The 22870-nt window shown below is 36.4% G+C and overlaps 2 protein-coding genes and 1 long non-coding RNA gene across 3 annotated transcripts; 2 read left to right on the plus strand and 1 right to left on the minus strand.

The window, feature by feature from the left end:
* The first annotated feature begins 1836 nt into the window (after positions 1-1836).
* Positions 1837-12626, plus strand: LOC144343475 (NACHT domain- and WD repeat-containing protein 1-like). The gene is made up of 6 exons (XM_078006002.2): positions 1837-1942; positions 4616-4821; positions 5384-5732; positions 6170-8491; positions 8869-9126; positions 9593-12626. The coding sequence occupies exons 1-6, from the start codon at positions 1837-1839 to the stop codon at positions 11527-11529; spliced, it is 5178 nt and encodes a 1725-aa protein (XP_077862128.1). The 3' UTR covers positions 11530-12626.
* A 196-nt stretch (positions 12627-12822) lies between these two features.
* Positions 12823-22778, minus strand: LOC100368548 (methyltransferase HEMK2-like). The gene is made up of 5 exons (XM_002741769.3): positions 22603-22778; positions 21606-21692; positions 15450-15624; positions 14066-14207; positions 12823-13763 (listed from the first exon to the last, which is right to left on the minus strand). The coding sequence occupies exons 1-5, from the start codon at positions 22728-22730 to the stop codon at positions 13642-13644; spliced, it is 654 nt and encodes a 217-aa protein (XP_002741815.1). The 5' UTR covers positions 22731-22778; the 3' UTR covers positions 12823-13641.
* Positions 17066-17896, plus strand: LOC146734356 (uncharacterized). Its single transcript, XR_014931579.1, has 2 exons — positions 17066-17273; positions 17763-17896. It is a non-coding gene; the product is annotated as an uncharacterized LOC146734356 (long non-coding RNA).
* Positions 22779-22870: the final 92 nt, after the last annotated feature.

Here is a 22870-nt window from a genome sequence, read left to right on the forward strand (position 1 = left end):
TAGCTAAATTAAGGTTTTGTTAATTCATATATTGAGTCAAAGTCACTAAAATGGCATGTAGCTATTTCAATGTGTTTTACAGTATTTTCTGCTTCCATACTAGTACTGTTGGAATTAGTGATTCGACTGATGGTTTCTGTGACACGAGTATATTGTTGAGCAACATTAAGTTGCTGAATCAGAAACTCTGTGCAAATAAATAGGTTTAATAAGATGAATTCGTGCTATTACCATTAATCATTGTATTTAATTAATCATCAAGGTATTTAAATTGAATGTACTCTCTCATTGTGTGTTGTATGTATTATAGTATATTGTATAGCAATTATTTTACCTGTTATTAGGGTTATGTTGTATTTGTATATTCAAATATTTATTGTTCTCTCTATGGTCGAGGAGTGTATAATTTATAGAACTTTTGGCAAAATAAAACATATACAAATGCTGTCAGTGACTATACAAAGTTTTATTGGCTGGTATTAGGAATGAAATGCACATTTTTTTAAAAATAGTTTCTGTGTATATGAGCTGGTATATATATATATATATAAATACAACTTTCAATTTGTACAGTTTCATGGTATATATGATGTATTGGTGTCGTTTATTTGAGTGTGCATAAGAAGAATGAACTATGATCCGTTGGCATATATAGAGGGTACCAACCCTTGGGGGAGAGAGAGCGAGATAACTGAAGCGTTTCTGAATGAGAGCGACTTGCCATTACAATGACGTCATTGCCGAAATGCATTATGGGCCACGCATTTACGGATGACTGGGGCAGGACAATGAGGGACTGTTACAATACTTCCTTGTAAAAGGTGGTGCATACCAACTTCTTAACTTGTCAGATAGGTGACCAACTTAAGTATGTCAAAATGACCCTATTCAACAGCAACTCATTGTAAAGCTAACCCATGACAATATCCAGCCAACCCGAATGTCACTGCATAACTAGGGACAATGGCCTGATGACTTGTACCATAACCATGACAACTAATTAAATTAAGCAAATGATGATCAAAAAGCAGTTATTACATGTTGAAGTTTTCCAATAAAGTTTAGATCCGGATTAACCACAGAGAGTCGAACGAATTGAACACGTTTTTTGGGGGGGTTTAACAATCTGGGGTCATATGAAAAATAGATTGCAGGGGCTAATTAATAACAACATTTGCTCTCGATACCGCCATAATCCCAGTCATAACCCATCCGTTTTATCATAGTATACCGTCAACCCAGATATTACAGAAAAGTCACTGAGAGAACGTTATGCTGATTTAGTATTTGATTTAGTATGTGAGGTCATCTGCAAAAGAAGATCTGCAAGTAAATGATAATGTGTATTCAGACGCAGCAGCACGAAACTTTGCATGGGGGGGGGGGTCTGCTTACTAACTTACTAGGGGGGTCCGGCGCATGCTCCCCTTAAACATGTTGAAATCTAAACTCTCTGAAACGGTATTTCCTGCATTTTGAGGGACAATTTTTGCTGACACAAAGGGTTATATCTTTATTTTGAAGGGGTGACGACCCCCAACACACTTTTGATGGGTCCCCCCGTGCCGCCGGTATTTCGTGGGGTACCGAGTGGTGGTTGGTTTCACGTAGTAGCTAAGTAGAAGAGTGACTTGTTTTTGTTTTTCCCCGTTATTTAAAATGAATTATTCCTTAATCGTATAATAGTATGGTAGGTGTATTGTATTGCGCCATTTGCGACGACCTCAGACAATTGGGAATTGTTACCACTTCTGGACAGCACAGTAGAACAACATGGCGGGCATCGCGACCGCAAGTGCAGACGGTATTCAGTAGCTGCAGGTTGGAATAAACAAAATGGCTAAAGATTTGAGTTCCACTCTGCTGTACGGAAAAATTGGAGCAAATTTACCTCCTGTACGTTCACGAGTTGTTAGGATATTTACAAGTTCTACATTTACAGGTAACTAAGAATTACAGAGTATATTTGTAACTAAAGTTGACGTCACATATACGATAACCTGTACGTCATAGAAGTTAACTGGATTGAGAAGTGTGAGTGTGTTTACGCATATATTAAGAAGTACTGATATAAAGTGACATTTTATAACAATATGTGATCATGTATATTGTATGGTTTGAAAGTGTTGTACATGAGACCCCCCCCCCCCATTTCATGTTGTTGCATTGCGCCCTTCATGCAATGTCGTGTTATCGTGTTATCATAATGCATCGTTAAACAATACATGACCTCATGACAAAGGTCATTCTTGACACTCTCGCCTTCTCAATTTCAATCATTTAAAAGGTCTCACAACGATCAGGATTCTACCATCTCGAATGAACCTTGGCTTTGCTCAAGCTTATTAAGAATGCTATTATCGAGTTACCCAATTCCTTCCACAGCAATGAAACCTATGTGGACCGTGCCACGACGGTTTTAGTGACGACAGACACAGGAGATGACTGCCATTGTGAACACCTTTTGTCAACACACCATTATTTGTTAATATAAGAATAACAAAGCGTCGGCATGACAACTGTGCGTTACAGAAGTATTAACTTACATAATCAGATTTTATAAAATTTCACGTTCATGTTACTAATATATACATATATCTATATATATATATATATATATAATCGACCAAACAAGCTCATTATATCACTGTCACATGACGTGATTAGTGAAGAACGATATATTTGCAACATTTTGCAAAATAAATAAATGACCAACTCTGGGAACTTATTTTGTAGAGTATTTCGTTCATTCGAGCAGTATTTGTCAGATATCAAACAAATCCGAGATTGTGGTTATGACATTTCGTACAGGATGACTCCCCACTTTGATTAATCTCGAAGAACTACAGCCGTTGATGGCGTGGTTTAAGGTCCAGATTCAGTCTTTCGCTGCTTAGTGACGTCCCTTGTGAATGGCATGTAGGACGCAGGTTACGAGTAATCGCCATTAAGGCCCGGGTTCAAGTGACTAAGTGACGTAATTTTAAAACATTCCAGTTTTCGTACTCCGTAAACAGTCTGTACTACTGCCTGCTTAGACTTCTTATTTGAAATGGTTCTGACATTTCTCTCTATTGTGATAAAAGTAATAACAAAAGGAACAATTTCACATTTGCGCAATTTTTGAGAACAAAATGAAAATCCGACCACGAGGGTAAGTGCAGACGCCAGGTAACCAAGGGAAATAGAACAAGGAACGAGAACGTGATGAACCAATCAGAATGCCTGAAATATTACTAGTTACGGTTTCTTGTGGCTTGGTACTCCGTGACACTTCGGCTAAAACCAATCCCTGCCACAGGCGACAATTTACACAAGTCAATCCGAGTATTATGCGTTTTTTTCAATTACTCTATATTATTTATATAAATGAATAAAAAACAAAGCTATATTTTATATAAAAACATTCCCCCAAGACAAAATTCAGCAAAGTTGTTAAATAGCCATGAAAACGCGGTCAAACAAATAACGTAGGCCCGCACTTGAGCACAATGTGAAATGTGAAAGAGCCGTGACGGAACGTTCAGGGTGAGAAATGCGTGAATGAGATTAGCAAGAATGCTGTTAAAACGTCCGAACACAGTTCCGGCGGCACGTGTGTGTGTGTGGGGGGGGGGGGGGTGTCGGCGGGGCTGGACGGCTGGGCTGAGGGGGCCCTCGAAAAAAAATGTCGCCCCTCCAAAATCAAGCTAAAACCCTTTGTGTAAGCAAAATGTGCCCATCTAGATACGTTTCAGAGGGTCTATATTTAAAAATTTGTGAGGGGGAACATTTCCCCGGACTCCCTAGTAAGGTCACGCCTTCGGCACAGTTTGGTGAGCAGATCTCACCCCCCTCCACAATTTTCGTGCCGCCGTCTCTGGAATGAATCACAGAAAACGAAGCAAAGGAAACGTTTCCTGCATAAGTGAGGTCGTAATGATGTGTTCGTCTTTCTACTATTGCTGAGTATCAATGTTGGTGTTCAAGCGTTCATTGTAATGCGCGCGTCAAGAATACAAGAATATTCAATTCTCCTGTGGCTGGTTACTCCATCAAGTGCGGGAGGTGTATGACGACATTGGTTGAAATACTCGTCTAATCTGCATAAATTAATATTCTTGTCAGTGATATTATGCCAAAATGCTTTCCGATAGTCAACATGGTTGTTCTAAATTTATTACGAGCTGAAAAATAAACGAAAAACTACTGGTCTAAAAAGGTTTTTTGAGACACACTTTTGATTAGACTCCAGCAAACTGTTTAAAATAACCACTGTTTCTGCAGCGTGACCATTGCAAGTTCGGCAATTCATTGAGAATGCAGAGCCACGTTGATATTTCACTCTAGAACTATTGCACATAATGTTTTTAATAATAATAATTTTTCCAGTGACAATTTGCCTAATTAGTATGCATTTCGAGAAATCACTGAGTGTGCATGCACAATTTTGAACGCAAGAACAAGTCATTGTAGTGTATTGTTTTGTTTTGATTGAATAATAAAATTCAAACATGACAGGGTACTAAATACGTGGTTACGTCAGTGTGTAATAGTGGATGTACACCATTTTCATAATGAACACTACTTATCAAAAAAACTGATTTTAATTTTCTACAATTTGCTTTTCAACTAGATACTTCTGTTGAACGGAATGCTTTGATGCAAGATGTTTATCCCAAACTTAAAGATTACTGTAAATCTAAATATGGATTACAATTTCAAGTAGTGGATATGAGATGGGGAGTACGAGACGAAGCCACAGATGATCACATGACTACACAGTTATGTATGAATGAAATCGCTGGATGTCAAAAAGTTTCCATGGGCCCAAACTTTGTGGTAAGCATGAACCAACCAAAGAAACGATTCCAATATGTACTAAATACAATATAGACATATTTCTATAGATACGTGTCAATCCAAAGAAGTCTACATTAGCATAATATGAGTCAATAACTCTTCTATGTATATATTATATATCATATTAATGAAAGTCACGCTATGGTGGGTAGGTAGGCAATTTAGTGCCATTGTCACCCTTTCAAATCGAGAATGCGGCAATTTCTTTCTATATAGCAATAACTTTAATTTTATTTGAAAGGCAAATGGCCGCCGAAATCTCGTTGAGATCGCGAGTCATGTGACTTTTGCCTTTCAAACAGTATTCCATTCTCCCTTGAGATCAGTGCGACAGTGGGCGTGATCAACGGGAGATGGGGCAACAAAATTTGAAGCGCAAATACAAGTCGCGTGGTTTTCTCGCTCTCAATGAGATCTCGGTGATTATTTTCGTGTAAAGTATAATGTTAGGCTCATCTGGCAGCATAACATAAACACTCATTTGAACTTAACAATGTACGAATGGATTGATTACACATATTATTTATATTTACTACTTCAGACGTTTCTATGTCAGAAGTATGGATACCGCCCATTTCCTCCCAAGATTCCTGCTAATGAGTTGGATGCTATGAGACGAGTGTTAGTCAGTGAAAACAAATCAGTTGAGTTATTGGACACATGGTTTCAGAGAGACGATAATGCAGTTCCATCAGTGTATATTCTTCAGCCGATTAGTTCCATACTGGTTCATTTTAACAACAATGAGAATCCAGACCAAATGGCAAACGATAGAAGAAAATGGTGGGATGTCTTTGAAGCTTTACAGCAACAGTTAAGACATGCATCACGCGTGTGCTTGAAACAAAAGACAATGAACGAGAAAAACGCTGCAAAGTTTAATATTTCCGGTAATTACAAATTAATTTCTCTCGTCTTTTATGTTCAGTAGCCGTCAATGACTGGTAAAAACAGACAATTTAAAAGCACTGCAAATTTGTGACATTTGTCTGGTCACAAAGAGCAAAATAAAAAGTACCTGAACTTGTTTTCATAGAAACAATAACTGTGCGATTTCGGTGAAGCACTAGGCCTATTTTCAAATAAAAAGAAAAAAAATTCAGAAAATATTTGTGTCAAAAGTGTGTTACTACATACACTAATGAGGTAGTGTTTGTTTGGATTTGGATATATTCTTTCGTCTTTTTAAGCATACACTTGTTTGGCCTAAATTTTATTGATGAGAAATACTCACACAACTCATATTTTTACTTTACTTTCAAAGTAACCAAAACAAGTAATAAAATACCACTACAATGTAGTTGCTTATTTTATGTTTTGTTCACAGTGACACATGACGAAGTCATACATGGTATACTTGACGTGAAAGAAAACCGAGAAGATCACTGTGTTTGCTTTGTTAGAAAGTTTCAAGGACTGGAACAGAAAATAGACAACAAAGAAGCCAAGCAATTCATAGACATAGATGAGGACAACAATACGATTGACGTAAATGCACAACAACTTTTAACAGACCTTAGGGATAAACAAATGGTGTCATACTTGAAACCACCCAACCTTGTCGTTTCTACATTGAGCAACTGGTCAGAAAATGGCATTGATTTAAATATACCAGAACATAAACAATATTTAGAGCAGTTTCTGAAAAGGTTCTATGATATGATTGTTAGTTTAGTAGACCGTGGAGTTGAAAGGGACAAAGCTAACATCAGTAACCATCCAATGTATGAAGAAATTCTGCAGCATCTCACGTTTGCAAAATTCAAATGCCAATCATTTCATGGTCGAGGGGACCTGCTATCATCCATTAGTGCATATATCAAAGAACGAGTTGCAGGTAACCCGGCTACAGCATCTCCTATGGTTGTTTATGGTGAATCTGGTAGTGGGAAAACATCGGTTATGGCCAAGGCAGCACAGCTAGCTGGAACTCAATGGTGTCCACAAAGTGTTGTAGTTCTACGGTTTCTTGGTACAACACCTGCAAGCACTGGAGTTAGACAACTCCTGAAGTCTGCATGTCTACAGATATTGGCTGTATTTGGTCATACAAATACAGGAATACCAGATGACTATTTCCAAGTTGTTCGATGGTTCTCACAAGTCCTTCAATACGCCACAGCAAAAAAACCAATGCTGATTTTTTTGGATTCCTTGGATCAATTGTCAGCTGGGGAAAGTGCACACAGAATGGCATGGTTACCAAGGTATCTTCCACCACATGTAGCAATTATTGTATCTACACTTCCCAAAACACATAACATTCTGAACACATTGCGATATTTCCTGCCTAATGGCATGGCACAATACAGTGAGGTGAAACAGCTATCTGTTGAAGAAGGGCTCACTATTATAAAATCATGGCTACAATCAGAGAGACGAGCAATCAACAATGAGCAACAAGGTATTATAACCAGTTCCATTCAACAATGCAGTCTACCTCTATTCCTTAAGTTACTCTTTGATCAGGCTTCAAAATGGCAGTCATACTTGCCAAGCTCACAGATAAAAGTCCAGCCATCTGTTAAGGGAATGATATCAATTATATTTGATCGTCTTGAAGAATATCACGGCAAAGTATTGGTTTCTCATGCATTGAGTTACATGACCATTTCACAAAATGGTATCGGAGAAGCTGAGCTGGAAGACTTGCTGTCACTGGATGATGAAGTCTTACAAGATGTGTATGCTTACTGGTTACCACCAACACGGAGAATACCACCACTGCTGTGGACACGTATTCGAGCAGAAATTAATGACTACCTAGTAGAAAGAGAAGCCGAAGGGTCTCGTGTAATTTACTGGTACCATCGACAGTTTATAGAGGCAGCAACTGAAAGATATTTACAGAACCCACAGCATGTTGCTTATCTACACAGAAAATGTTCTGATTATTTCATGGGGAAATGGAGTGGTGGTGTCAAGAAACCATTTGAGTATACTGATGCACAAGTCAAGAAGTTCAACAGACCAAAAAAAGATGAAGCTGACAGGAAAGTTGCTCCTCAACCACTTGTCTTTGGAACAGCAGGATCTCATTTCAATATCCGCAAGCTGGAACAACTTCCATATCACTTGATACATGCCGGTGATGCAGATGTACTAAAGCAGCATACACTGTGCAACTTCAGCTTCTTGATAAGTAAAATATTGGGGATGAATGTGGGTGAGGTGTTACAGGACTTCACATTGGCAATCACAAAATATGAAAAAGATGAAGACATGAGGCTGGTGAGTGACACGATTCGAATGGGAGTGTCTGCGATCAGAGACAACCCCCACATGCTGACTTTTGAACTCGTTGGAAGATTGTCAATTTCGGATCGTCCCCACATTGCCAGGCTGTGTGCACAAGCACAAAAGGAAACAACCAATCAGATTCCGTTGGTACCCTACAACCAGTGTTATCCTCATGTTGGTGGGCTGTTAAGGACCCAGCTCACTGGTCATACTGATGAAGTATTGTGTATAGCAACTACATCAGATGGAAGATACCTTGTTAGTGGATCCAGAGATAAGACTGCAATTGTATGGGAATTAGAAAGCTGTACTATAAAACACAATTTGAAAGATCGCCACAAATCAGCTATAGCCGATGTTCTCATTACCCCTGATGATTTACTCGTAATAACATACTGTTTCAAAGCAAGTAAGTTAAAAAATTATGCTTTTTGATTTGCAACCTCAATGATAATAAATATATATATTTTTTCAGTTTAATAACAATCAATATTGTGCAGGGAACTACATAATTCAGAGCCCAAAATGTTAAAAGCAGCCACTATGTGTATTGCATTTCGTAAAATTTGTTCTGTGTGGTTATTACTTCATTAGATTGTCATTTCTAACACACAAACCAACAGCTTATGATGAAGGCTCATACCATTCACGTTTTCGTTGTCATAACCCAGAAATATGGTTCTTAAATGAAATTAATAATTTTCTAACTTACAATGGATAGTATTTACTACAATTTCAGTCACTGACAATATTTTCTGAAACAAGTTATGTTTTCGTTTATTGTAGGAGACAGAGGTGAGCGTAAATCCGCTCCAGATATAAATGTATGGAATCTTGAAACCGGAGAGCATTTTCTTAGTCTGATAAATCATACTGGATATGGTAACATCGAGATGCGAGTGACACCTGATATCAAATTTATTGTGGCTGAAATGTATGTGCTTGAGGAAGCACGTGACCATTATGAAGTCCATGGCCATTACTTCAAAACATGGAGTTTAGAAAATGGACGCGAGTTATATCCTCCTGTAGAAGCACATAAATGTAAGTAAATATAATATGATAAGTTTAAATTGATGAGTGTGAAATTCATTCGTTTGATTCGTTCGTTTTCGATTGTGACACCACACTGCCTTAGTGATAACACAAAATTTGGAGTCTACCAATTAATTGTGTATTCTCATGTAAAGAATAACAATGTGTTCACAATAGAATTGAAATGAATCGAATCTCACTAACCTGTCTCATACAAATTTCGGCTTATACCTCAGGTCAACCAGTGCATATTTCTCATTTTTATTCAAATTCATTGACAGCCGTATTCATATGTAAACATTGATTGGAGAGGGAACATTGGAATCGTGTGTGAATTCTATGGTTATTAAAATCAGCTGTAAAATATTGATTCTACATTGCATGTTATTTCATTGGTAAACAATTAGGAAGTATGGCCTTGATTTAGAACAGCAACATGCATTTATTTAGTTTTATTTGCAATCATCTTTCACAGCTTACCTGAATGACCTAGTTATTGCCAGGTCAAACATTGGACGTCCTCTTATTGTTACGTGTGGTAGGGAAGAAGACCCTGTAATCAACATTTGGGACTTATTCACTGGTAAGTTCCTTACCCAAGTGCTGGATCGGAGAAAATTACGTCATCAGGCATGCACACAAATGGCAGTTTCATCAAATGGTCGTTATGTGGCATTTCATTTCTCATATCTGGGCATACTTGATGTTCACACTGCTCAATTCACCTACATATCCGACATAGAGATCAAGAGTGTATTCTTTATAAGGTTTCTTAACAACGACAGTCAAGTATTGTTCCAGGATCAAGTTGATGATTCCAGTTTGATAATATACAGCGTCGAAGACAAGAAAGAAGCGAATCGAGTGAAATTCAGCATCAGTGGTCGTGGTCAGATTCAGGACGTGCACTTCACTGAGGACTGGAAAACGATTGTCACAAGAAACGCCAAAAATGAGTATATCTCTGTTTGGAGGGCGCCACAAGGAAATGAAAAGTCATATCAGTTCCAAGCTAAGCTGCCCCATCAGAGTAGAGTGACGAAAGTGTGTTTTCTTGAGGTACCCACACTACTAGCAATAACTGCATCAAAAGATAAAAACATAAAGGTATGGAACCTCAGCAATCTCAGTAGACCTGGTGCTACTCAAGGTGACATGGAGGAAAAGCAGGCAATTACCGCAACATTTGCTGATAAAAGACCTATGATGGTAAGAAATGTAAAACGCTTTCAAGTTCTTAACCAAGAGCAACTTGTTGCCATAATCGACAACAATGGGGACAACATAATATTATATGATGCAGTTAAAGGGAAAGAAATCAATAAAAAAACATGGACAGGCAAAGATCTTGGAGGGCTTGCATCAAGCTGGGATGGAAAGCGACTGTATGCTATTGGCGGATGTGACTTGATGGAGTATGATTCCACCACAATTGAAACTGTCGCATCAAAGAAGTTAGAAGCAGACTGCTGTGGAATCATGGTTTATGGTGATGGAAGTTTAACAGTTCTGTTGGGAGGCACCGGCTACGTTGAAAACATGTATATATATGATATTAATAAAGGATGGTACTTGAAAGAGTATAAAACGAGTTGCGATATGCAGTCGATATATTTACTTCCTGGTTATAGATTACTGTTCTGTCAGTCAACCTGTTTCACCATGGTAGATCTTAGAACAGGAAATGACATATACAAGATAGAATTTTCAGCACCATTCACTATTTATTGTGTTAAAGGCACTGCAGTCACAAAGGATGGGAGAATCATTATAAGTAGATGGGGTGATGGTTGCATCAAGCTGCATAACCTTGACAATGGAGCTGAAATCCGCTCAGTAATTTTTCATGATATTGATTCAGTAAAGACAGATGAGGACTTTACAAAGATAGAGATATCTTCGAGAGACCAGTTTTTTGTTACCGGCTCTGCAGTAGATAAGGACCTGAGACTGTGGGATGTTGCAACATTACGACTGATCCACATTCTCGGAGGGCACACCAATACTGTGAATAATTTCAAAATCACAGCCGATGACCTGTATGTACTCACAGCACAGAAGAAGGAGATATACGTCAAAATATGGAGCGTCAATACTGGGCAATTATTGTCCACTATCAATGGTTATTCGCCCATTTCAAGCATAAATATTATTGCAAGGGGCAATAGAGTCGTTATTATAACAGCTGATGACAGAGTGATGTTTTTTCAAGTAAACCCAGAAGTTGTACGAAGACAAGCCATGCAACAGCACCAACTACCACCACCAGCCATGCGGCCAGGACAGAAGCAACCACAGAGGTTACAGCAAATGAGGCAACAACCAGGGCAGATGCATCCACAACATACACAACAACAGTCTGCGACAAGCAAAATAGAAAACGAAATATCAAGTATGTGTATAGTCTTGTAAAATCATTTACAAGTTTCAGTAAAAGCTAGTTAAGGTAACTTGTGGTTTCTATACGGTGGTGATCAATAATGTCTGCTTCTACTTGTGATGTTATTGCAAATATATTATAAAAACAGATTTAAAACTGTGCGGTACTTCATAAGTTTTTCCTGTTTGAAAACTTAAATGAGCTAGAGAACAATAATTTCTGAAAGTGACTAGTATTGTAAATATGTGTAAAATTATGAATTTTATGAGAGACAATAATTTCTGAATCTCACTTGTTTTTAATAGGGACATTATGAATTGAAGAAATTCCAAATGTGTAGCTGACAAATATCCATATGACAAACTATAGTTTGAGTTAAAAACCATTTTCTAAAAATTAAACAGATATCGTTTTTTTTAGTAATTGTTATTTTTTTGGCTTTGTTTTGTTTGACCATTTTTATTATCTGCAAGTTGTGTGTTGATAAATATTATGTAATTCTATATAAACTTTGTTGTTTTTCATGCCCAGTGAGGTGGCTGCTGCAATATTCTTAGTAATTAAATATTATTTGTATTTGCATTTATTATATTGAAATTTGTGTGACGGCTCACTGTAGTTTTATAACTAATACATTCAAGCTTGAACTTGTCTTTACAAGAATATCAGTGCAACATTTGGATTATACTTACATTTCCTTATCATGTATGTATGTCAAGTGATTTGAGTGGAACAAGACAGAAATATTAGATTAAAGGTGTGACTGGCTATTTGAAAGATCAGAAACTAAACTTGGAGGTACCCAAATGAGGAAACAACTTGTTATTGCATTGTATCATCCTACTCAGGAATTTGTACAATTGCTTTTTCCACATTCTTCCTTAATTATGATATAATAATAGAAGTGCAACACAAAATAATTTACTGATATTGTTTTTGTACCCACATTAAAAAACAAAGACTTCAAACACAATTAAACTAATTTGAGAAGCATATTGATGAACATAGTCAGCCATCACAAATTAAGTTTTACTGAATTCTATTTAAGCATGCCAGGCTGAGGGTGGATGACGTTGAGATGATATAGTGTTGTGTTTGGGAATAAAATTATCATTATCTTCATGCCAAATATGACAATATCTCATGACTACGAAAGCCAATCAGATTCTTGAATTACAGGTAGACATATTGTAATGAATACTTGACATTTGTTATTGTAGACAGCAAATGAAATGACCTAAAAAAAAAGTATTGGTTTGTGGTAAAAAACAATTTATCAGAAAATAAATAAACGATTAAGTTGATGGCTTACATACACAGAATACTTTTACTTAGAAAGAATATAAAGTGATTTAATAAGATAAAATGAATTTCCTTGTGATCTGAACATAGCTCAGGTGGTTATGGCTATACTAATCTTTTCACAGAATTATACAAAAAATATTTTTCTGGATGAAGAAAAATAACATAGCTTTCATAGCATTGTGATGTCCCCTTCACAGTGGGGAAATCAACAAACTTACTCTGGCATATGGGCCAGACAGTCTTAAGGATGATCAACTCCAAAACTTTGCTGCATTCATTTCATTAAAGGGCGGTGGTCGTTGCGCTGCACATGTGCAAAATGTGTTGATAAACATTGATTTTCATACAATCCACTATGCTCTTCTAATGGAAATCACAAGTACAAGTTTTGATCTGGGCATGACAAGCACTAATTACCACTGGTGACTCCTTAATACTTTTCAATCACCAAAGAAATTACATAGTTAAAGTTTAGTAACATATCAGTTTGTACTCCTCGGTCTGTGCAACAGTCAAAGATGTCATCTTTGTTCATATGACACCCATATCTCACACATACGTGGCATAATGACCACAGTTCTTTAATAATTGCATACAGTAACTAAGAAATCATTCCATGAATTAAGGTGACTAACAAGTGAGAATAAAAAAATAGATTTGAATATGTGGAATCCTTATTATTGATTAATAAGATACAAACTGTAGTAATGATATACCAAATTTTTTTTGTTCATCATTTCCATGCTATCACACACTATAACAAGAGGAAAACGCAACTGTTGCTGGTCTTAATGAAAGCACAAAATTTGACTGAATTTATAATTTATATATTAAGCAGATTAAGCGTACGTCATGTCAATTCTAGTAAATTTCAGCACAGAGAGCCGTTCTGGACCAGTCCTTCTTTGTAAAACTACAGCCATTTCAAAACCATGACTGTTCATTATATCTTCAATTTCATCTGTGAAATTAATTGATAAAATGATATTATACTTTAATAAGTACCTAAAAAAAAAATACAGAATATACATCATATGGTAACCATGACAACTGTGAGGCATAGCAATATAGGAAATGGATTTTTACATACATATATATATATTTTAAAGCGCGGTGGTCGTCGCGCAGCACGTGTTCAGATTTCATGTAAATAAACAATGTATTTTACACACATTGTATACGTCGCATGAGTCCCATATCAAACAGGATGCGGCACGACGACTTCCGCCCTTTAATATGTTCATATTTATAAAATCAAATCACCTTGTTTATTTTCTTTTAATATTAAAAGATAAAACACTCCTTTTGGTGATAAAACAGTGGGTATAATTGGTAAGATTCTATCTATAACTTGTCTACCATCAATACCACCCGCCCAGGATGCTACAATGTCTCTGCTTCCAACCTAATAAAAATAAAATATACCAATTAGTTAATGGTAGTAAAGAACCATTTATATTTTTTCCAGCCACTATTATAGATTGGCAGAATTCCCACTACAAATCTGTATTCACTATCGCCAGCACATACTCTGATGTTAAAAAGAACACAAAGTGGAGTGTTGTGACATGATGTTTCCATAGGAAATTGAATGTGACGTAGTGTGTTTTTGTCAGTTGAGCTATGACATGATATATGACTGCAAAACATTTTGGTTTTAATTTTGGAGTTGATGTGAGTTAATTGTTACAGGAACACTAATTGATGGATCCAGCTCCTTGGCATACCCAATCAAATCATTTAATTTAACAGAGGTCAAATACAGCTTTTCTAACCAAATCTTGCACTGGTTCATAGAAATGGCCATAGATGGTCAGCTTCAGTGAACCGCACAAATCTGGCAATGAAAGTACATAAAATTTTGTCAAACCTATAACTGTTTTGACGTTATAGTAATTAGGTAGGATCCACAGCTTTCTTTGTACAAAAGTAGGTGTAAACAGTTTGAAACTGACTCTCCACAAAGATCAGGACTTGCTTGCTAAGATTTTGCTCATTAACCATTGTAATGTAATGAAAAACGAGGACATTCAAACTTGTTTCGTTGTGGCACTATTTTCTGAAGTATTTAAATATATAAATTTGCATTCTTGACTAAGTTTATCAAACTCTGGCAAAGTAATTTGCTGAAATCTTGGGATTTGAGCAAATTCTGGTCATTGTCAAATGTCTTGGAATTTAGCTTGGATTAATTTTTTTAGGTGTCATATTGATATAGTGTGTGTGGAAAATGTATAATTGTGAACCACTGTTTGTAAAAAATAGCATATTCAGATTTATCAGCCAATTAACATGAAATCACGGTCACTGACTGTGGAGGCATTAGTTTAGCAAAAAGGTCAGACAACAATGGAGAGATTGTGACAAGTTGAACAGTAATCTGACCTTTGACCTTGGGTGCCCCTGAATGTTAAAATGTGTGTACATTAAAAGCAGTGGTTACATATAATTCTTTAAGTTAGGGGGTCAACATTTTACATGAATGGCAGTAAAAAAAATTCAAACCTAAAAATGATTACGGTAGTCAGATGGAATATAAATATCAGAATAATCCTGTGTCAAAATCAAGTTAGTCGCATCAATTCCTAAGTACTAGTAAATGGGTGTGGCTAGATCCCACAATTCCACAGTCTGCTTAAAATATTACCTCTTCTGATGGAGTTAGTACATAAGGTGGATTAAATATTAACACATCTATCAATCCATTTAGTCTTGGTTGTAAAGCATTCACCAAATCGGAGACTATAGTATTTACTGTCATTCCATTTTGATTACTAGTCTTCTGACTCAGTTGAGCTGCATTATAATTGATATCAGTGCCACTAGAAAAACAAAAAGACAGAATTGACTATATCAATATGGCCCAGCACAATGCAGACCTAAAATGTGAAGCACAAACTCATCATCCTCAGAAAATAATATCCAGTACTGTAAGCCATCATTGACAGGCCGGGTGCATCACATACACATGTAAGCCATCATTGACAGGCCGGGTGCATCACATACACATGTAAGCCATCATTGACAGGCCGGGTGCATCACATACACATGTAAGTCATCATTGACAGGCCGGGTGCATCACATACACATGTAAGCCATCATTGACAGGCCGGGTGCATCACATACACATGTAAGCCATCATTGACAGGCCGGGTGCATCACATACACATGTAAGCCATCATTGACAGGCTGGGTGCATCACATACACATGTAAGCCATCATTGACAGGCCGGGTGCATCACATACACATGTAAGCCATCATTGACAGGCCGGGTGCATCACATACACATGTAAGCCATCATTGACAGGTCGGGTGCATCACATACACATGTAAGCCATCATTGACAGGCCAGGTGCATCACATACACATGTAAGCCATCATTGACAGGCCGGGTGCATCACATACACATGTAAGCCATCATTGACAGGCCAGGTGCATCACATACACATGTAAGCCATCATTGACAGGCCGGGTGCATCACATACACATGTAAGCCATCATTGACAGGCCGGGTGCATCACATACACATGTAAGCCATCATTGACAGGCCAGGTGCATCACATACACATGTAAGCCATGATTGACAGGCCGGGTGCATCACATACACATGTAAGCCATCATTGACAGGCCGGGTGCATCACATACACATGTAAGCCATCATTGACAGGCCGGGTGCATCACATGCACATGTAAGCCATCATTGACAGGCCGGGTGCATCACATACACATGTAAGCCATCATTGACAGGCCGGGTGCATCACATACACATGTAAGCCATCATTGACAGGCCGGGTGCATCACATACACATGTAAGCCATCATTGACAGGCCGGGTGCATCACATACACATGTAAGCCATCATTGACAGGCCGGGTGCATCACATACACATGTAAGCCATCATTAACAGGCCGGGTGCATCACATACACATGTAAGCCATCATTGACAGGCCGGGTGCATCACATACACATGTAAGCCATCATTGACAGGCCGGGTGCATCACATACACATGTAAGCCATCATTGACAGGCCGGGTGCATCACATACACATGTAAGCCATCATTGACAGGCCGGGTGCATCACATACACATGTAGCCTAGGTGTAATATTAGGTGTATACATGTAAGTGTGTTCTCAATCTGATTAAAATCTGATGTAGTGTACGGGCTTTAATTATTTTGGCTATAAACTTATTTTAATTTTATTTTTTATTACTTTTGTTATTAATGCCCTTTTATCTAATTATTTTACTTTGATTTTGATTTTGTGATTTTTTTTAATTCCGCCCTACCTACATCTGATCCGACGCCTATGTAACGAGATTTCAACGAGACCCACTATCGACGATTTTAGTCAACGAATCACATACCTCCTTCTATAGCGCACATGATGACGTCACCGGGTGGCAAACACACTCAAATAAAATGGCGGATTATACCGACGTTAGCGACCGTGAATAACACGGCTTTTCGGTAAGTTTATCATTGTCAAATGCAACGAAAGTCATTTTTATGTTAATATTGTGACTCGAATGGTTCGACTTTAGATCGTTATTCCGCATAGTTATTCTGGGAGTGTTGATTTTGTTTCCACCGGTTCGACCGAACACCAGTGTCTTTTTCCAGTCGCCTGCCCTGGAGACAGGTGATGTTTTGTTGACGATCGAGCCAAAATCGTCTACGGTATTGAAGCTGTAAATATTCATCAAATTGTATCAACATTTTGTACATTATACAATAACTCTTTAGTAAAGTAATTGAGCTGATTTGGACTGGAATAAAATATTTTTTATTTGGAACACATCGCAATTGATCAGGAAATATTTGTTTGCTCCAATTTTCTGCGTCGATGCCGTGGGCTGGTGACCGTTATACAATTTAAAATCAGTTTGCATTGTTTACTATAGCTGTTTACAGTGTTCTAATCATTACGATTTACTTATTTTTTTGCTTCCATTCTAGATAATTATGCTCAGTGATGTAAAATTGAAGCGATGACTGAATGAACGAACCTTGACTGGCGAAGATGTATCTGGAAGTGTACACATTTGTTGGAAGTGAAAAAAATATTCAATGTAATGACAAAAAATGTAAAATGCTGTGGAATTTCTTTTGCAAATAAAAACATACTAGCAATTTTCTATTAATGGTTTATTCAAGTGGGCAAAATATAATGTACAGAAAGATTGCCCGTATACACTGAAAAGTAAGCAACCGACAGCCTGTATAAAAGGGGGGCTGTGATTGGCTGTTACTTACGCGAGATTTGAACGGGACTTACATAGACGTCGGATCAGATGTAGGTAGGGCGGAATTAAAAAAAAAAATCTCAAAGTAAAATAATAAAATAAAAAAGCATCAATAACAAATATAATAAAAAATAAAATTAAAATAAGTTTATAGCCAAAATAATTAAAGCCCGTACACTACATCAGATTTTAATCAGATTGGTGTGTTCTCAAATTGTCAATGTATTTTATGAAGTCCCAGACATCTCTCTTTTTTGTTACATTTTTGTGTCAGTTAATAATTTCAGAATGCATGTTTTGCAGAATGCAGAATGCAATTAGCACCTAAGAAAAATTATGCAAAACTATTATTTACATAGCATCTATATGATATTACAAATTATCATAGTAGAAATTCAAACTAAAAGCATACCCTATTTACTCTAAAATAGAAAATAAACCAAAAATCGCATTTGTTTTGTACTGAATCATTAAAATATAATTTATGAAAACATTACTAATAGAGAAAAGATGATACCAATATTAGCATTGACTACATGTATAATGTATTTATTTTGAAGTGCATCCACAAATTGTAAGCTGCCTGCCCGAGGCAAAATCTGTTGGGTTCTGATAACCTTACCTAACCTACAATTTATTTCCTATACTTTTTTAGGTTAAACATGAAACAAGCAGCCTCTCAACTGAGATAGCTTTGTCACGCGCAGTTATCTAACATGAGAAAATGTTACTTTCTCTATGATGTGTTCTAAGTTAGTTTGTAATTTCAGACATTGTTTTGATAACCACGAGTTGAACCCTGAGAGACTAGATCGGTTTCTGTAGCAACCGTGACGCTATATCCAAACGTTCTCTACATTGTTTCCCATTGCGTTCTCTCTGCTTACCCCCCAAAATTCCCACCAAAGTTCTGCCTTGTGTTAGTCGCGTGTCACTTCTAATATGGAATGACAGTGTTACGTTTCGTTTGTAAGCACCAATCAAAGCGCTGTCGTGAGAAGTCCGATTCAGGCCGTCGCTGTAATTCCTCCTATGGTAACTTCGCAACTTGATGCTCGTTATGCACACCCTCCTTTCTATGCTCTCTACGATGTCAACTCCTCATGGAGCTATTATTTAACGATCTATATTTTATACCAAGAAGTATTTGCTGTACAACGTATTGATGTTCATGTTGAGTACAAATAAACAAGTTTGAATTATACCTCACGTCTGTTCAACTCGAGAAAACAATCAATCAATGTCTGTTTCAATAACAATTCCGCATGTTTAATCAGTTCGTTTTATGTGACGAAAAGAACACCTCAACGCCTAGTTTTGCGATATAAACTTACCCACCACAAGCTTGGCAATGCACATTTCAAATAAAGAACTGAAGATATCATTAGAAAATGAACCAATCTGAAAGAGGTCTATCTGTAGTACCTATATGAATAATATTATAGCAATCAGATTTGTGGTTTTCAATAACAAGTTGAAAATGTCACTTTTTATCAAAAATATTCATCAAAATTAGAGAATTAAAGATATCATCACAAAATGAAATCAAAGAAAGTTTAGAAAGAACTTCCATGTGCTGAGAGTATTGGAGACACATTAAATATAATTTGAAATTACTTAGCTGAAAACTAATTATGCAAATCAGAAAATTAACATGAACAGATTTGATTGTAAAACTAATGAGGTCTGCGCAATGTAACAACAACTCTATGTACCAAGTTTAATTGAAATGTGATTAGAACCAAAAAATTATGAATTATTATGCTAATTAGGGAAATAATATGAACAGAATTTTACCCATAACTAATTAGGTTTGTACATTGTCCTAGAGCATCTTTGTACTAAGTTTCATTAAAATGGAAATTAGTACTTTAGATATCAGTGTGAAAGCTTAAAATTGGTTAATTATGCAAATTGGGTAATTAATATGTACAGATTTTAACCCACAATTATCCAGGTCTGTCTATTGTCCTACAGCATCCATGTATAAACATTCATTGATATGTGATGATTAGTACCTGAGATATCAGTGTGAAAGTTGGAAATTGGTTAATTATGCAAATTAGGTGATTAATTAATATGCACAAATATTTACCAAAAACTAATTGGGTCTCTGCATAATTCTAGATTCATTGAAATGTGATGATTAGTACTTTAGATATCAGTAGAAAAGCTGAAAATTAATTATGCAAATTAGGTAATTAATATGCACAATTATTTACCCTGAAACTAATCAGGTCTCTGCATAGTCCTAAAGGATCTATGTACCAAGTTTCATTGAAATGCGATGATTAGTACTTGAGATACCCGTGGAAAAGCTGAAAATTAACTAATTATGCAAATTAGGTGATTAATATGCACAAATATTTATTCGAAACAATCAATCTCTGCATAGTCCTTGAGTATGTAAGTACCAAGTTTCATTGAAATGTAATGCTCACTACTTATATCAAAAGCTGAAAATTAATTAATTATGCAAATTAGGTAGTTATATGTACTGATATTACCATAAAAACTATCAGGTATGTGCAGTGTCATATGACATCTATGTACCAAGTTTCATTGAAATGTGATGATTAGTACTTGAGATATCAGTGGAAAAACCGAAAATTTACTAATCATTATGCAAATTAGGTAATTAGTATCCATGGATTATTACCAAAAACAAATCAAAACCTAGCATTAGTTCAGAGCATCTATGTACCAAGTTTCATCAAAATCCAATGAGTGGTTGTTTAGATATCAGTGGAACAGTCATAGAACAGCTAAAAATTAGCTAATTATCATGCAAATTAGGTAATTAACGAGCATGGATTTTTACCAAAACCTAATCAAATCTGCGCATTGGCCCAGAGCATCTATGCACCAAGTTTCATCAAAAACCGATGTATGGTTCTTGAGATAGCAGTGGAATAGTCGGACACACATACACACACACATACAGACACACTAACTGCAAAGACTCCCATTTTGTGCTTCGCACATGGGAGTCAAAAATCTGAGAGAGGTCTGCCCAAGGTACATATACACCAAGTATCAAAGCAATAAGAATTGTATTTTTCAAGAAGAAGTCAAAAAAGTAAAAGGTTGACACGGACGATGGACAATCACTCATATAATAAGCTCAGCTTGACAAAATCCACAGTGGAGCTAAGGTCCCTTAATACCGCACAAGGTTGCAATAACACTTGAATGAAACTGAATTTATATCCAGAATTTTGGCCAAATTGGAAAGAATTCTCTAATTAAATACTGGTAAGTAATTAGGAAGTAAGTGCAAAGTGAAAGGTGCCCGAAAGCAAATGAAGAATTTAATCTGACCTACCTACCTGTTTTTAAAGAACATGTTATTGGGTCAACACAATTTTGTTTGGCCTGATATACATTGTATTGTACCTCTTTTTCTGAATGTTTTAAATTATTTCTACCATTCATACATCAATTTTTTTTTCATGACAATCACATGTTTTTGGAAAGAAGGACATAGAATAGGAATAGAAATAGAACTATTTACCAGTATACATGTATATGGTGGTATATGTAGAACTATACTTACAAACACAATGTATCAGATTTCAGCAATGACGCTAAAAATGTAATCACAACTCCAGCTCCACAACCAACTTCTACACATATTAAAGGTCTACAAGAAATAAGATGTTAATTCTAAGTTGAATGTTAAAGTCACACGTCAGTAGTATTTAATTTCACTATACTGGTATATGATCATACTCACTGGATTTCAAATTTCACAATTTTTTTACTCAAATTCCCCGAATTCAAATGTAATTTTAACATTTCAAATTTCACAATCTTTTCGCTGAAATTCACCAAATTCAAATGTAATTTTAACATTTTCAGGTGTATTTAATTCGGTGGATATCACTTTTCAGCGAAAATAGTGAAAATGAAACATGAATCTGTTTACTGCACTTATTAACAGTCAAATCTATAAATGGGACTGGCTTCTTTTGATCTTCAAATGTAGCGAAGAAGAAATGATTGCTAAATACATAATTGTAGAACTTTACTGAATTTAAGAGTTACTGAATAATCCAGTTACTGTTGTGTTAAGATAATATTTGAGTTGAAATATCCTTCTACAATGAGCACAACAAACATGTTCCCTTCATGTTTATAAATATTCAATGGCAATCAACAAGCACAGCATGCAATGACGACAGAAAATGTTTCAATGTTATTCAATAACACAACAGAAATCTCTGTTTTCAGTTTGAAATTTATGAATATTCACAAAGATGCGACAAACGGGCTTGTTATGCTAATAGTACAAGTCATGATTTTTCTATGTTTATTACTTCCAGTACTGATTGTGTTCCCAAACTTATTTGTTATTAAAAAGCGCCACCTAGCGGTAGTAATAATAAGTGATAATCACCGATGCAGGAACCAATTCCTTACAATTAAATTCAAAGTCAACACAGCAAGGTGGCTGTGGTGGTATTCAACAAAGTTAAATTGTACATCCCATTGGAGATTATTATTTAATGAAAAGCTGAAAGAAAGCTAAAGCCGGTAGACGATAGATATACCTTAAGTTTTGCAATGTTTCGAATTCCTTTTCCAATGCATCCAGGAGAAGAAAGGTATCTTCAGCTGGCTCGTACACTAATTGGCAGTCTTGACTGGTGATGTGTGAATAATCAGGTGTTTTAAACATTCCACCACATTACTTGGACGCATCGTGTAAGTATATGTCACATGTGCCAGGTCAAGGGTGAAAGTTCATCGACTAAACGGAGTACTTAACTAGATAATGAAATGTCCAATTGTTATTTTACGAGATCACGAGAACCAGTC

This window comes from Saccoglossus kowalevskii, chromosome 14 (genome assembly GCF_978046115.1).
Source record: "Saccoglossus kowalevskii chromosome 14, keSacKowa6.1, whole genome shotgun sequence".
NCBI lineage: Eukaryota > Metazoa > Hemichordata > Enteropneusta > Harrimaniidae > Saccoglossus > Saccoglossus kowalevskii.

Excerpts from the sequence above, each read along its gene's own strand:
- LOC100368548 (XM_002741769.3), bottom strand. The coding sequence starts at position 22,730 with ATGTTTAAAACACCTGATTATTCACACATCACCAGTCAAGACTGCCAA. Across the intron at positions 21,693-22,602 it reads GAAACATTGCAAAACTTAAG|ACCTTTAATATGTGTAGAAG; the intron begins GTATATCTATCG and ends TATTTCTTGTAG. Across the intron at positions 15,625-21,605 it reads AAATCTGATACATTGTGTTT|TGGCACTGATATCAATTATA; the intron begins GTAAGTATAGTT and ends TTGTTTTTCTAG.
- LOC144343475 (XM_078006002.2), top strand. The coding sequence starts at position 1,837 with ATGGCTAAAGATTTGAGTTCCACTCTGCTGTACGGAAAAATTGGAGCA. Across the intron at positions 1,943-4,615 it reads TACAAGTTCTACATTTACAG|ATACTTCTGTTGAACGGAAT; the intron begins GTAACTAAGAAT and ends CTTTTCAACTAG. Across the intron at positions 4,822-5,383 it reads CCATGGGCCCAAACTTTGTG|ACGTTTCTATGTCAGAAGTA; the intron begins GTAAGCATGAAC and ends TTACTACTTCAG.